This window comes from Podarcis gaigeae, assembly GCF_964106915.1.
Source record: "Podarcis gaigeae genome assembly, chromosome: 2".
In the NCBI taxonomy this organism is placed as follows: Eukaryota; Metazoa; Chordata; class Lepidosauria; order Squamata; family Lacertidae; genus Podarcis; species Podarcis gaigeae.
The window spans coordinates 85,102,549-85,118,124 of NC_139679.1; the positions used below are offsets into that span (position 1 = coordinate 85,102,549).

At 47.2% G+C, this 15,576-nt stretch overlaps 1 protein-coding gene across 6 annotated transcripts in view; it reads left to right on the plus strand.

The window, feature by feature from the left end:
- The window catches only part of COL7A1 (collagen type VII alpha 1 chain), a 114,928-nt gene that overhangs the window by 46,003 nt on the left and 53,349 nt on the right, over positions 1 to 15,576 (plus strand). For all 6 annotated transcript variants that reach the window (XM_083727100.1, XM_083727104.1, XM_083727102.1 and 3 more), the window contains 19 exons: positions 231 to 305; positions 624 to 737; positions 1,778 to 1,804; positions 3,005 to 3,058; positions 3,452 to 3,514; positions 3,869 to 3,928; positions 4,160 to 4,195; positions 4,502 to 4,546; positions 5,286 to 5,321; positions 10,783 to 10,827; positions 11,057 to 11,092; positions 11,842 to 11,877; positions 12,393 to 12,425; positions 12,708 to 12,779; positions 13,522 to 13,581; positions 13,993 to 14,028; positions 14,531 to 14,611; positions 14,901 to 14,936; positions 15,135 to 15,179. In XM_083727100.1, coding sequence (XP_083583226.1) covers positions 231 to 305; positions 624 to 737; positions 1,778 to 1,804; positions 3,005 to 3,058; positions 3,452 to 3,514; positions 3,869 to 3,928; positions 4,160 to 4,195; positions 4,502 to 4,546; positions 5,286 to 5,321; positions 10,783 to 10,827; positions 11,057 to 11,092; positions 11,842 to 11,877; positions 12,393 to 12,425; positions 12,708 to 12,779; positions 13,522 to 13,581; positions 13,993 to 14,028; positions 14,531 to 14,611; positions 14,901 to 14,936; positions 15,135 to 15,179 — 990 coding nt within the window. The remainder of the gene's footprint in view (positions 1 to 230; positions 306 to 623; positions 738 to 1,777; positions 1,805 to 3,004; positions 3,059 to 3,451; positions 3,515 to 3,868; positions 3,929 to 4,159; positions 4,196 to 4,501; positions 4,547 to 5,285; positions 5,322 to 10,782; positions 10,828 to 11,056; positions 11,093 to 11,841; positions 11,878 to 12,392; positions 12,426 to 12,707; positions 12,780 to 13,521; positions 13,582 to 13,992; positions 14,029 to 14,530; positions 14,612 to 14,900; positions 14,937 to 15,134; positions 15,180 to 15,576) is intronic.

Consider the following 15,576-nt stretch of genomic DNA (forward strand, 5'->3'; position numbering starts at 1 on the left):
GTTTTGTTTTTGCTTAACAGTCCAGCATGTGGAAAAGTTTAGGTGACCCTGAAAACTGGCTCATGACGTTTTTTAGTTGGTGCTGGTGGGCATTACGCTGCTTTTGCTGTCACACACCGCATTTTAACATAACTGGCTGTATTTCCTCCCAAGAGAAACTGAGGCAGCCTCCCGCTTCATCCCTGAACTGTACTCTGTTGGCGTGACCTTTGGCCTTTTGTCTTGGGCAGGGGGAGCCTGGAGAGGTTGTAGACGGAGCAGGAGGAGGTGGGCTTCCTGGCCGGAAGGGGGAGCCTGGTGAACCGGTACGTAGCATCTTACAGCCAAGAAAGTGGTTGAATGGGGGGGGGGACCATGAAGGGGAGGGAGGGCTAGTTGTACTGCATGAGAACCTGAGCCCCTTTGTACATCAAGCCCCCATCTCTTGAAGCATCCTGCAGCTGTTCAGCACTGCTGCTCTTTCTGTGAAATGTGCGGTGCGGTGCAATCCTCCATGTTCGGTGAGCTTTACCTCCATGCAGGTGTGCAGAAGATTGCAGCCAATTGCCTCCACAGTGGGCTAAGTAGGTACCAACTGGTGGGAATGGTCCTGTGTTTGTTAACTTCGTTCTTTCTTCCTAAAGGGAAGCCCTGGACTTCCTGGAATTCCTGGGTCCAGGGGACAATTTGGTGATCCTGGACCTCCGGGGCCTGTGGGACCTCCGGGGCCTGTGGGACCTGCCGGCGAGTTTGTCAAGGTATGCTCTCCATTCTTGCTGATGGCTGTGTTGTTTCAGCAACTGCACCTTATGCAGTCCATGCACGTACATGTTGCCCCTTTTGCTAGGTATGTAGGCAGATGTTGCATCCCCATATGAATCTGTGTACACAGGGGGAGAGAGGGAGAGGGAGAGAGAGGGAGACATGCACACACATGGGCTCAAATCCACAAATTCACAGCAAGCAAGCTTCACTCTATTCAACAGCTCTTGCCATTTGTCTCTCATCTTCCTCTTTCTAGTGATATACATATCCCCTGGCACATACCGTATTTTTTGCTCTATAAGACTCACTTTTTCCCTCCTAAAAAGTAAGGGGGAATGTGTGTGTGTCTTATGGAGTGAATGCAGGCTACGCAGCTATCCCAGAAGCCAGAAAAGCAAGAGGGATTGCTGCTTTCACTGCGCAGAGAACCCTCTTGCTGTTCTGGCTTCTGAGAGTCAGAATATTTTTTTTTCTTGTTTTCCTCCTCCAAAAACTAGGTACATCTTGTGGTCTGGTGCGTCTTATAGAGCGAAAAATATGGTATATCAGCCTCACACAAATCCCCTCCCTGTTCTGTCAGTATTCACAATCCTCATATCGCTCTTCAAGTATGCAGGGCTGGCCAACAACAGCACAAGCAACCCAAGTGGCAAAAAAATTTTTTTGGGAAGCACCAGTAGAACAGCAAACAGCAGGAGAGATGCATCCGATCAGCCTCCTGTGACATAGCTAAAGTTCTTGGACCACATCTCCCCAACGGTGTGATTTTTTTGGATCATCCTTGACCCTGAAAGTGTGCCCCAGGGTTTCTCATGCATATACCTGTCACTGCAGTTTCTTCTTACCAGACATGGGCCCCCAGGGTTGCCCAGCTCTCCTCTTGGTTGTGTCTATCCTGTAATGTGCATATTGTTGCATCTATACCCTGTAAATGGCTGTTGCATGATGCACTCTGCATTTGGATGAATACATGGGGCGCTTGGAGATACTGAGCATAAAACTTTGGCTTATGTGTGGGCAATTTTTCTTACAGGGAGAGAAGGGCGACCGAGGTGAGCGAGTAAGTGATCCTTCTTTTCCCCTAGCTGCTTTGCCCTTGCTGTTGTGGCACGTATGATCCTGGGAGTTTTGTTTGTGGTTGCCGAACAATTGAATGAGAGAGCTGGGAGAGAGTTTCTTTTCCCTGCCCTTGTGCAGAGACATCCTATATTGGCATACTGGTACCCATAGCATTTTTTTTTCTTTTTTCCTTTTCTTTTGCACAATTATTTAGCCTTAATTAAAGGAGCTGGATCATCAAGTATATTTGTAGACCATGGATGGCCCTGTCTCCTCCAGCCCTCCATTTATTCTATATGTGTTCAGCTCTTTTTGTTTATCACATTTTATCTGATTATCTCATGGTTTGTATATTCCCCCCCCCCCTCAAGGTAAGCTCAGTTTCTCTCCCACCCCCCTCACATTGACTCAGATATTTTTTGGGTCTTCTGACTAGCCCACCCCAACATTCTCATATGCATACCTATAAACATATTTTAGTGTCTTCGTTGCCTTCTGACTAATGACTCTGTGTATTAGTGGTATGCCAATGTCTTCTTTCAGTTATGTATGCTGATAGTTTTTTTCTCTTCTTGACCTGGGATTTAGTGCAATTTCTACATCTCGTAGTGTTTTGTTCTTCATCATTGTTTCTTACATGTTTACGTTCACATCCTTTCAGTTGTGCTAGGAGCTGTAGAAGAAACACAGATTTGCGCATACATCTACTTCGAATCAGTCTGTTTGTTCTGTTAGGAAAGGTTTAGTAAAGCTCAGACACAAGATTTCAGACGGCAAAGCTTTAACTGCACAAAATGAATTCAGAAATGAAATTAAATGGGAAAATTCTCTTACATCTAAGCTTAAGAGAAAATTGTACATCTTACTAAACTTGGGTTACTGCTGTTCTCAGATGGGCTTCCTGCTTAAATTATATACATCTGGAGTAAATGTTATTTGCATCTATTTACAATTTGAACTGCTCTTCTTTGAACATCACAACCGTATGAAATAAGCTTTACCTATGTTTTATACAGAACAATCTTCCTGTTCCAGGATTATGGATGGGTCAATCTTCAAGTTAGCTGTATTGTGCTGAGAAGATCATGCTTGTAACTGGTTGCACAATGTGTCCTCTGTTCCCTATGTAATATTATGCTGTGCCGAAATTGCGATTGCAGTGTTGTAGCTGTCCAGAGCCTCACTTTGGTTGTCTTTCTAGGGCCCTCCTGGATCAGGAGATGGGGGTGTGGTCAGAGGAGAACCAGGCCTCCCAGTGAGTATCTCCTTTGCCATTCTTTTGGATAGGGGACCACAGAGAGGATTAGAGCATATGGGCAAATGCAGTGTTTAAAGATGTGGGTGTGAGCATTGCTTGAGGAATACTAGAATGGGGCTGTGGAAAGTTTATAGAGGTGGTGCTAACATTGTCCGGGAGCATTGGACAGTTATTGTTGAGGGAAGTTTAAAATTGTCAACGATTACAGCATTCAAATGCATAGCGACATATTGGGGGGGAAATGTTGAGTTTTGATTGCTGGGAAAATGTGATATACCTGCAGCTCTTCTTCAAGGGAAGGCATCTGAATCCCCTACACAACAACCGTATATGACCAGTATATGAACTGCAAAGGACATAAGATCTTTTGTGTTGCCTTTTGTGCTCTAGGGTCTGCCAGGAGATCCTGGGCCAAGAGGACCTCCTGGGCTCGCAGGACAGAAAGGAGACAAGGTAAAACGACCATCTATCTGCCCATGGACTTTGAGGGCAAGCAGCTAGTAGGTGAACATAATTTAGTGTTCCTCTACCATTTCTCAGTGCACTGCCAAAGCAGAAACCTGCTTTTTCTCTGCTTCTGCACAGATGCGTCCGAGACAGTTAATGCAAGAGTTGTGCAGATGTGAATTAGTTTGCGATGCAGATACACTTCTTGCTTTTAATCCCTCAGTTCCCTGTAGCCTACTTGAATTTCATGGGTGTTTATTTAAAATATTTCTAGCCCCACCCTTCATCACATGCGACCCAAAGGCAGGGGTGGGACTTTTGTTTCTTACGCGTAATAACTTATTTGTTCTGTGTCCAAAGGGGGATGGAGAAGAAGGTTTTCCTGGACCACCTGGACGGCCTGGAGACCCAGGAGATCGAGTGAGTTTTTGAGAGAAAAGAAATTCCTGCTATGTCCTGATGGGATTTAGAGCCTCTGAAAACTAGATTATTAGTTTTGTTCTCAAGAGGAAGAGCCTCAGCAAAAGATTGGACAGTTCCAACAATGTCCACGATGTCTGGGGAAATAGGCACAAGTTTCCTTGAGAGAGAACGTGAGTCATGCGGCAGATTCCTCACTTACCAAGTAAAATGCTCTTGCTTTGTCTTTAGGGCCCTAGAGGACCTCCGGGTGAACAAGGAAGCAAGGTAGGTACTTTCAAAGCATTGAAGTGTCCTAGAATTAGGGCCACAACATGTCTCTCATTGACTCTTTCCATTTGCTGTCACCCATTCAGAGAATACTCTGCAGTAGGCCCAGCCTAGTTCTCTGGTATATAGGGTTGCTTTTCCTTCACAGGAAACTCTTAATTCAACCCCCCTCAACAATGACAGAGGTTAGAAACTCCTTGGTTGCTTTGCAATGGGCCCCTTCACCCACACTTGCACCCTCATCCATTGTTGAATAACTTGCACCCTTAAATGCTGCTAACACACCCACTATTTTTGTGACAGGGAGACCGAGGGCAGCCTGGTGAGATTGGACCACCAGCAGAGAAGGTGAGCTCTGATTGGGAAAGGTGACTATATTGTACAGGTAGAGGCAGAATCTTGTTGAGCCAAGATTTCTTTGCAGAGATGGAAGATAACCAGCAACTTGGTTTGGTCAGCTGCTGCGTATTACATGATGAGACATCAAGTGACGTGCATTCATGTGAAATGAATCGGCCGCATATCAGTCAAAAGCTGATTCGCAAATGTGTGTCCATCGCTTGATGTCGCATCGCTTTATACATAGCCCTTGACGCTTTAACGTGTCAACTGCCTCCTTTCAAACAGAGCGATATGAAAGCCCTGTCTGTGGTGTATGATTTGTGATGTTGTTTTCACACATGCATCTCCCGCTTTGGTGCTATAGTCATCGAGAGGTGAACACACCTGTGTGAATCAAACAGGCTTTACGTATGCTGGCGGCGTGCAGGTAACATTGTAAGGTGTTGTGTGAGATGCCTGTGTATGGGAGGAGCTGCCAGTAATTTGCCTTAGGATTCTGTCCTTGGATCCCTTCCTCACCTGGAAGAGCTTGGATCTGGGTTGAGGATTCCCCAGGAGGAGTAATGCAGGCATAGTGATGGTTGCACACCTCTGTCGGGAAGCAACCTGCATTCTGTATCCTGGTTCTAACGGAAGCAGATCCACACAAAAAAGAGTAGACATTGGCTCCTCTCAAGAAGACAGTTTTTTCAGAACACTCTATGCCAGACATGTACTAATTTTCTCATTTCCTTTTCCCTTGTAGGGAGACCGTGGATTACCTGGCCCTGAAGGAGAGAAGGTACATTCATTCAAGAGTAGTCGTGCTGCACCTGGGGGCTCACTAGATTCTAAGCTCAAAAGACTCCCCTCTCTGGGAGAGTTGGTGTGGTATAGATAATCCATAATAAGTAATGCATCAGAATTAATTAGTGGATTAGCTGTTTGGCCTAGACCAGGGAAACCTGGCTCAATCCCTGTTCCTTAAGTTCTTAGTCAGTGTTCTTCAGCTTAACGTGCTTCTCAAGCACATTCTGGTGATAAAGTGGGGAGAAGCCTGTGTACACCACCCTGACCATGAGGGAAAAGGGACTTGTGGAAAGGAGCTGCTATTGAAGAGCTGTTCTGTTCTTAGACCTCAGTGGTGAATCTGAGTGTTGTCCAGACTCCATTGCAGGGACATTGCTAGGTACTTCAAATCACTCCGGGCATGTGGCCATTCCATAAATCTGCATAAAATTTGTGTATGCTAATTTACATGCGCATGCACAGATGTAGGCCTCTGATCAAAGCCTAGCTGTCCTCTAAACGAAGGGTTTTTTTTAAAAAAAAGTAAGAGCTTAAAAAAAGTGGGGAAGAGGCAAGAAATCTGGAGCCCAGCACAAAAGATCCAGGACTTCCTTATTGAGAATGCCTGCCGGAAGGAGAAAACGAGGTGCAAAGAGCCAGAAGACCATTATTGAGACTCACAATTCCTCTAAAACAAAGAATCAGCAGAGAGCCAACGCCATCTGCCCTGCGAGAATACAGAGCAAATAGAACAAACAGTGAGTAACAACGTTGGGGGAACCTCACCCCCCCTTAAGGAGGATGTCAGTGACCCGACCCCCCTCCTCCCAGAAAAAGCTAATCCATCCAAGAGGGGAAGAGCAGGAGCAGGAGGGATTCCTCCCACTCCTAACGCTGACCCACCCATGCCTCTAGAACAAGATATCAGAGGAGCCTGCTTTCAACCCTACCAAGAGATTTGCATGTTGTCTGCAGAAACTATGGTTCTGGTTCTCCAAAGACTGGATGAAATCCTCACCAGAATAGTTAACATTGAGAAACAATTGGATACTAGTTCCTCCCCTTTAAATGCCCAAGGGCTTAAAAGGATGATAAGAAATGACTCTGTTAACAACTCACCAACTCAAACTATGGATGAAGTGAGGTCCTGTCAAGTCTTGCAAACTAACCAGATAATGCTTGAGATTCACCGATACACTCGTAGGTGGATGAACCGCAGACAAATTACTATGTCCTTGTCTCAGCTCCTGAATTACCATTACCAAAATGTAGATCTAGAAAATTTCCACTTCCTGCCTACCTTGAGAAACACCATGCGCCTATTTATGACCTTTAGGTCATCAACCCTCCCATCTCGACTCATGGAGATAAAGGATACCCTATGGTGGTTCCATTCTCTCCGCCCAGTGAGGGTATTTAAGGACGAAACTAGGAGGCAATTGGTCCCTTGCATAGAGTCAAAGCTAATGTGGATAAAGGAAACCAAGCTCAACACTAGAAATACTAATTGCCCGAAGGAAGAAAAGAACTCTGTAAGCCTAGAATTACAAGACCTGAAGAAGAGGCTAATGAGTATAAAGACTGAGATTTCTATCCAAAATATAAGGACAGTAGAGCCTAGAGCACAATATTTAAAGACGTCCAACAGCTCTTTATCCCATCGAAAGACATCAGTGCAACTCCCTGTTCCCTTTTCAAACGACACCAAATTAGATGAGGAATTTGGCGTCTCCGACATTTCTATGGCAACAACACATAAAGAACTCTATGTTGCTGACAATCTGGAGATATCCAGCACCAAATCTATATCTGGACCTTTGCCTAATGTTCCAAAAATGTACCAGACTGATCAGCCTTCTCTACTGTACTCCTGGCGAGACAGGATGGACAGATCTTCCGAATTCAAATCTGGCTCTTTGTTGGCCAGTGATCCACATTTTATAACACATACCTCATTAATACTTCCACAGCCACAGATAGAACCAGCAATCCTCCAATTAACCCAGGAGGGAGAGAGGGATTGACAGTTAATGAAACACCATGGGACTGTCCCCCCCCGCTTGGGGTGCGGTTGGTTGGGTTTTATCTTCTAGGGATACTTACCCTATCAGACCTCCACCTCTTTCCCATACTACTTTGACCCATGAGTCCTGGCCCAAGGATGACTTGTTATTGAGGGGATGTTACCCATCTATTGGGGAGGCTAGTATGGGATCTGGGATTTCCACAATTGAAGGGCTAGGGAGGAATGGCGGTGGGGCTAGATATCTCTATCGGCGAAGGGTTTCGAGATGCAGTGATCCTCGAACCCCTTCCAATCTACGCCCCATCCCAAGGGTAGGGAGAGCAAGGATTACACACCTCCGTCATTGGTGCTGTGCAATGCCAGGTCCATAGGCAACAAAACCGCCACCATGCGTGACTTTTTTGTCTCGCAGGGGATTGACCTGGCTTGCGTGACGGAGACCTGGGTACGAGAAGGCGAAGTAGTCTCCCTACATGAGATAACACCCCCCAGGTTTCTCTGTCCTCCATCAATCGCGGACTGTGGGTCGGGGGGGAGGAGTAGCGTTGTTATTCCGGGAGGATTGCTCTTTCAGAGCTCTGCCATCACCGGCGATCTCCGGCATTGAATGTGTTGGTCTCGTGTGGGGCACCAAGGAGAGCTTGGCTGTCTGGCTGGTGTACCGACCACCCAGCACACCTGCAGCCACCCTGTCAGACCTGCTGGAGGTGGTGGCGGGCTGGGCCTTGGAGTTCCCAAACCGCTCCCTCCTCACAGGCTCTGGACCTAGTGACTTCAATGGCAACACTAGGGCTCTCCCAGTTTGTTTTGGGCCCCACTCATCAAGCAGGCCACACGTTGGATCTGATCTTTGGGGCTGGCATAGATGTGATCATGCTCCCTGCTGTGGAAGTGCCATGGTCTGATCACTACGCTCTGAAAGCCAAGATAGACTTCCCGCTCCTCCCCAGCTCGGGTGGCGAACCCATTTGGGCTCGTCCGTGAAAACTGATGGATCCTGATAGATTCCGACAAGCCTTGCGGAACCCTGCTCCTCCTGGCGACTCATTAGATGACCTTGTTGAGGACTGGAATAACCGGCTCTTGGCAGCCATTGATGAGATCGCGCCTAAGCGCCCTCTGTGACCCCGTCGAAACCGGGCCCCTTGGTTTACTGAGGAGCTCCGGAAAATGAAGCGGGATCTCAGACGGCTAGAGCGAGTATGGCGACGGACTCGTGGCGGAGCCTCAGGAACATCTTATAGGATGCTTATGAAAGCCTATGAGATGGCTATGAAAGCTGCTAAGAAATCTTACTTTGCAGCTTCCATTGCATCCGCTAGCTCTCACCCGGCACAACTTTTTAAAATAATTAGGTCAATAACGTCCTTAGGAGGACAACCAAATTTAAGCACAAATTCGACCCACAGCTGTGAGGCATTCGCGAGTTTTTTTGCGGAGAAAGTCCTGTTGCTCCGCCGTGACCTCCCTGCCAATTTAGATACAGTGACTGAACTGGAGGCCCCTCGACTGACTTCAGGTCCAGTGTTGGACCATTTCGATCGGATACTCCCTACTGATGTGGATAGATTCCTCCAAGTTGGTAGGCCCACCACCTGCCTCCTTGATCCGTGCCCGTCTTGGCTGATTAGGGAGTGTCCAGATGTTGTGCGGACCCCCCTGGTTGAAATTATCAATTTGTCCCTTGACACAGGGACATTCCCAGGGGAATTGAAGGAAGCAGTGGTGTGTCCACTCTTAAAAAAAACTTCATTAGATCCATTAGACCTATCCAATTACCGCCCAGTTTCAAATCTTCCATACCTGGGTAAGGTAATTGAGAGCGGTTGCTGAACAGCTTGGTAGGTTTCTGGAGGAAACATCGGCATTAGATCCATTTCAGTCTGGTTTCCGTCCTGGTTTTGGGACGGAGACGGCTCTGGCTGCCCTAACAGATGATCTCCGTAGACAACTGGATCGAGGCGGGTCAGGACTGCTGATCCTTTTAGATTTGTCAGCAGCCTTTGACATGGTCGATCATGATCTTCTGGACCACCGCCTTGCAGACGTAGGGATACAGGGCATAGCCCGTAACTGGTTGTGCTCTTTTATCTCTGGTCGGGGACAGAGGGTGGCACTAGGGAGGGAAATGTCGTCACGCCACTCCTTGGTGTGTGGAGTGCCGCAGGGCGCAATTCTCTCCCCGATGCTTTTTAACATCTTTATGCGCCCCCTTGCCCAGATTATCCGGAGCTATGCGCTGGGCTGTCACCAATATGCTGATGACATTCAGCTCTATCTGCTGATGGATGGCCACACTGACTCGGCCCCGAACACACTGACCAGATGCTTGGAAGCTGTGGCTGGATGGTTTTGTGGGAGCCGATTGAAACTAAATCCTTCAAAGACAGAGGTCCTATGGCTAGGTCGGGATGGCATGGGAATGAGGGACCAACTCCCTTCTCTTGCGGGGGCCCAATTAGTGCCATTGCCTTCCGTTAAGAGTTTGGGTGTAATCCTTGATGCCTCCCTTTCCATGGAGGCGCAAGTTACAGCAACAGCCAAGGCGACATTTTTCCACCTTCGCCGCATCAAGCAGTTGGTCCCTTACCTTTCCCGCCCCGACCTGGCCACAGTGATCCATGCGACGGTCATCTCCAGGCTTGACTACTGTAATTCGCTCTATGCGGGGCTGCCCTTGAAGCTGTCCCAGAAACTCCAGCGGGTACAGAATGCTGCAGCGAGGCTCCTCACGGGGTCTCTGCCATGGGAGCATATTCACCCAGTGCTTTTCAAGCTGCACTGGCTCCCGGTGGAGTACAGGGTCAGATTTAAGGTGCTGCTTTTGACCTTTAAAGCCCTTCACGGCCTAGGACCCTCGTACCTACGGGACCGCCTCTCCTGGTATGCCCCACGGAGAGCCTCAGGGTCCATAAATAATAACACCCTAGTGGTCCCAGGCCCTAAAGAAGTTAGATTGGCTTCAACCAGAGCCAGGGCCTTTTCAACTCTGGCTCCGGCCTGGTGGAACGCTCTGCCTCATGAGACCAGGGCCCTGCAGGATCTGATTTCTTTCCGCAGGGCCTGTAAGACAGAGTTGTTCCGCCTGGCCTTTGGCTTGGAGCCAATTTGATTCCCCCTCTCTCTCTCTCTCTCTCTCTCTCTCTCTTTTTCCCCTCTTTCTTTCTTTTCCTTCTCCTCCTGCGATGAGGCTACATTTTAATATTTTAATGTTCCATTATTTTAATGTTGTATTTTATTTTTGTTTTTAAGTTGTAATCATTCATCTTGTTTTTATTATTGCTTGTAAGCCGCTCTGAGCCCGGCCTTGGCTGGGGAGGGCGGGGTATAAATAAATTATTATTATTATTATTATTATTATTATTTAAGCCACCTGCTGACAACTTCCCTGCACAGGTGGAAATACTCTCCTTGGCCCTACTAACTTCCCTGCTTTCCCTTGTTCCAGGGAGAGCAAGGACCCGCAGGTCGTCCAGGTCCATCTGGCAGAGATGTAAGTATGGGTCTCTTCTTAAGCTCAGTAGCTGACCCTGCTGGGGAATCTAGACGGGAACCAGCATTTTGACAGGAACCAACTGGTGATTCTACCCCTCTGTATATGCCCATCTGGCTACTCCAGAACGTAGTTAGTACTGCTGCAAGCATAACTGGTTTTGCCAGGGTGAGATCCATGGGTGTTGCCGTATTTGTGATGAATGTTTCCCTTTGATTTTTTGGAACAGGGCTTGCAAGGGCCACCTGGCCTTCGAGGAGAAAGGGTAAGGACTCTTTAAAATAATGAACAGCTAAAACACTACAAGTGAAATAATTAACATATGTTGAACAGTAATCAAACGTTTCCAAAATTCTGGGTAAAAAGCCTTTGCATGTCTTCTGAATATCCCTAAAGTTGGGGCTAGGCACCCCCCCCCCCCCGAGGTTGGGAATTCCAGAGCCTGGTCACTGTCCCACAGACCTCTGAGGGCAGCCAAATTACCCACAGAGGCCTACCCTGAGGATTTTAATTCCTGGGCTCGTCTCCTTTCGGAGGCTGGATAGAAATGTAACCACATGGCTTGCCAGATTCATTGCGACCCCCTTGCTTTTGTAGTTCTAGGCAAGCGGGGAAACTGAGTCTCATCAAGCCCCTGGGAGACAGCTGGACATGAGCCACAAATTGTGCAGGCCTGGCCCACAGCGTTCAGAATTCAGAATGCCTGGTTGGTTCTCCTAGTCAAAAAAAGCTTGACAAGTTCACTGAGGAGAACTGAGCTGTTTCCAGTGCTACTAATTGCATATATTGGTTAAATTCTGCTCTTTCAGCCACCTCATAATATCTTTCATGGTTCATAAATAATTGGCTCCTGGGGTGCTGACCCCCACTAGTGTGAGACAAGCAGGGTATTGAAGTTGCATCTCTTGGTCTGGTGCCAGTGAAGTCCCTAGTCGGAGTGAAACCCTTCTAAGAGTGTGTTGCTATTTTTGCTATACTTCCTGAACCTTCTTCCTGTGTCACTTCCTTCCACAGGGAGACCCAGGGGAACCTGGACTACCCGGGAAACCAGTAAGTGCCCCTTTGTTGAACCCACATAGTTGCACATGAATGACTACCGCATATTTTTGTGTGGGAAGAGGATAACTGTTCGGAAAGGTTTTCACCAGGTTTTATTCCTGGGCTGGAAATAGTGGCCAATGTATAATCTCTCATCCCCTCTCCTTGAGGTATTTCCACCTTCACATTAGCTTCTCAGACATACTGGAAGCAAACTGGGTAACTAGAGATTATGTTGTGTGCCATGTGTGAGAACGTGCATATAGCACCCCACAGAGGCACCTTGGTTGTTGCATGGATGGAAAACAGACAGAAGGCTTTTTATGCCACCTGCACCCCTTCACCATCTTGCACAGCTAATGTGCAGATGGAAAGCTTCATCACCTCCTCACCCTGAAGTGGGCAGATCCTGGCCTCACTTCCTGCTTTGCGCACCGCTTGCAACCAGTGGGTAGGAAGTCCCTTTCCCTGGGTTGATATTGTTAAAATTATACTCAGCAGGTTCTTCCCTTGTTTGTCTCTTCTAGGCTTCCAGTCAGTCAGGAATCAAAGGAGACAAGGTAACAGCATGGAAACATATCTGCCTCTCAGTAGGGACTTGCAAAGTAGGCAGTGTAGCTTAGAAACAAGCCTGTTTGATATATATTCTCTTGGAGAAAACCACTGTGAATTAATTATTTCAAGCCCACCGTTGTGGCACACTCTTCTTTTTTCTGGTGGCTTCATCCCTCAATTTGGGTAGCGTCTTACAAAACAGCAGTGCTCATCTCCATTAATAGTATGGGAAGCAAGAGATTGCCACTATTAACTACTGAAGCTGTGTTGCTATCTTCTTTCTTTAGGGGGAGAGGGGCCTTGTAGGACCAGAGGGGCCACCTGGACCCAGAGGAGATGCCGGGAGCAAAGGAGAGCGTGTGAGTGGTCAAGATGTCTCAGCGCATGCCGGGTGTGACGATGCAGCGTGCAGAACTTGATTCTTTTGACTCCAGAGTCCGGATTTCAAGCCAAACTGAGATACACACTGCTACAAACTTTGTCAGGGATTATATACATTTCTGGACAGAAGCCTAACAACTTTACTCTGAGAAGTAAAGGCGGGCTAGAAATCTGTTAAATAACAATTGTAGTAGATTTGTGTGGCCACCTATGAGGAAAGCAGATGCTATAAGGCCAAGCTAGAGAATGTTGCAAAATTTATTCATTGTTTTGGTGGCAGGAAGCTGGGCAGAGCAGGATGGTGGTTCATCCTTGGTGGAGGTTACAGGGCTCCTTCTACCAGCTGCCTGTCCAGCCAATACTGAGAACGGAAGATGGATTTCTCCCTCCATTCCAGAAAACATTTTGCCCCGCTCTACTTCAAACCCCTACCATTTGAGATGATTAATGATGACTGTGCCCATCCAGTTAAGCAAGATCTGACTAATGGTTGAAACTCTCTTTTTATGACCATTTGATAAAAAGATAGTTCACTGCTACAGGTAATGAAATCCCATCTTTCCATATAGCAAGACCAACTTGCCCAAATCTTATTAATGTATTGTGGAACTTTAGAGTAAATATGATGTGAAATCAGTGTGCATGTGTTACATGGAGGATGCATACATCACATCACCTCAACTAGTTTTTATCCTGACACGGCTTTGTTTTTCCTTTTAGGGGCCGCCTGGACTTGGTGTCCCAGGCTCACCTGGTCCAAAAGGAGAGCAAGGGGACAGGGTGAGTCCTATCCTAATTTCCTGGATCTGTGTTCAGGCAACCAACTGTGCACCAGGGCTCTGTTAGTCCCCCTCTTTACTTTGGAGAAGAGGGATCTCTTCAGCCTCTGCTCTTTGATTTGACCCAATGGGCTGATGTCTGTGGAGTGCCTTGCTCCCACCTCCAGTAGGTTCAAAGCTTGCCAGCATTTGCACAAGCAGCAGATGTGAGTCATGTCTGCTCAGCCTGCTATTTATTCATGGGGAAGGGTTAGGACTGTGCATCCAAAGAAGAGCTATTTTCCCCCTTTCCCCCATGGTGTTAGCCCTTACTTATCTGAAAGAGAATGTGGCCTCCGCCTCTGTAGGAGCCTCTGCTTTCCTGAGTGACATAGAACCGTATTAATTATCTGCTTCTTCCCTTCCAAAACAGGGGATTGTTGGTTTGACTGGCAAGACGGGTGCAAAGGTAATTATTGTACTTTGGCTGAAGGGAGCAAAAGGGTGCTGGTGAAGTCTGGGCTAGGCAAGTGGTGCTTGCAGCGTTATAATGTGTGTGTGTGTGTGTGTGTGTGTGTGTGTGAGAGAGAGAGAGAGAGAGAGAGAGAGAGAGAGAGTAAGAGTATGTAATGTGGGGATAAGGAACCAGTGAACCTCCAGATGTTGCTGGATGACAACTCAGATAATTCTTCATCATTGCTCATGCTGGCTGGGGCTGGGAACTAGAGTCCTAGCCAGTGAGCTTCATAGCAGAGCAGGAATCTCAACCTCCCCATTTCAAGTCCAACACACTATCCTGGCTCTCAGAGAGTGGTTCTATGCAGGCTGTGTAGGCGTTGGGGGTAGAAGCACCTTTTAGTCTTTTCAGAGAGGTTCCAGTGCCTGGTGGTCAGTTTGGGGCTCCTTTAAGATCCCGCATTATTTGTATTAATGTCATGTTCATTTCCTTGCCCAATGGTTCTCTTGCTTAGGGTGACCCAGGAGACCCAGGTGAAAGAGGAGAACCAGGAAGACCTGGACTTACTGGACAGATGGGACAGAGAGGAAAAGAGGTAAGTAAGAGAAAAGAGACTTCACCTTTTTCAGACCTGGGATCTACCTTTATCCTAAACTTGCATTTTGAGTACCAACTTTTTTTTTTTAGCCATGCATTTGTATGGTGACCATGCTGCTGGCTTATTGGTTTAGATTGCAACAGGGCAAGGCATGTGCAAACTTAACAAGTAGATTCATTTGAGGGTACTTAGGCTTTAACATGGGACCTGTTGAAGGTGTGGTTGTATTGTGGTGATAATAAGAAGGATGGAAACAACTTCTCTGCTGTGGATTCTTTGCTTCTAGGGTGAAAGAGGTGACAAAGGAGATGAAGGAACCCCAGTAAGTAAGAACCACCTGCCCACTCTGATGTTCCTGCTTTTTCTTTTACTTATCAAAGGCAAAATGCAAAAATAAGAGATTTATACTCCACCAACTGTCCATTTCTTTAAATATAGCCTACACATAATGTATGCAATACCAAAATCATGTTCAAGTACTTAGCCCTCTCTCATTTCTTCTTCTTTTTTCTCTCCCAAGGGTGAACCAGGTCTACCGGGCAAACCTGGAGAGAGGGGTCTGCGGGTAAGTACAGTGGAAGCACTGCCCAAGGAGGTGATGTGTGGCATGAAGTTGGGAATTATTTCTAAGAAAAGTCATGGAGACATAGATGCAGGATGCTGTAAACACTGAAGCAGGGGACTGTGGGTGAGATGACTTGCCAGCACTGACTTGCCATCCTTTCAGTGTCACAGCATAAAACTCCGTCCTTTGAGCCTGGGCTTTGGCATTGCAGAAGAGCTGCTGTGCAATCTTTTGCTTCTTGTATGGGCCTAGCCTGGAAGGTTGACATATTAGCATAAGCCAGAGGTTTTCAAGCTTTTTGAGTCCACGGCTCCCTTGACCAACTACATTCTTTCGGCGGCACCCCTGTGGGGCTCAGGAGCCCAGTTGTGTCACCCCTTGCCTGCAGAGCTGGCAG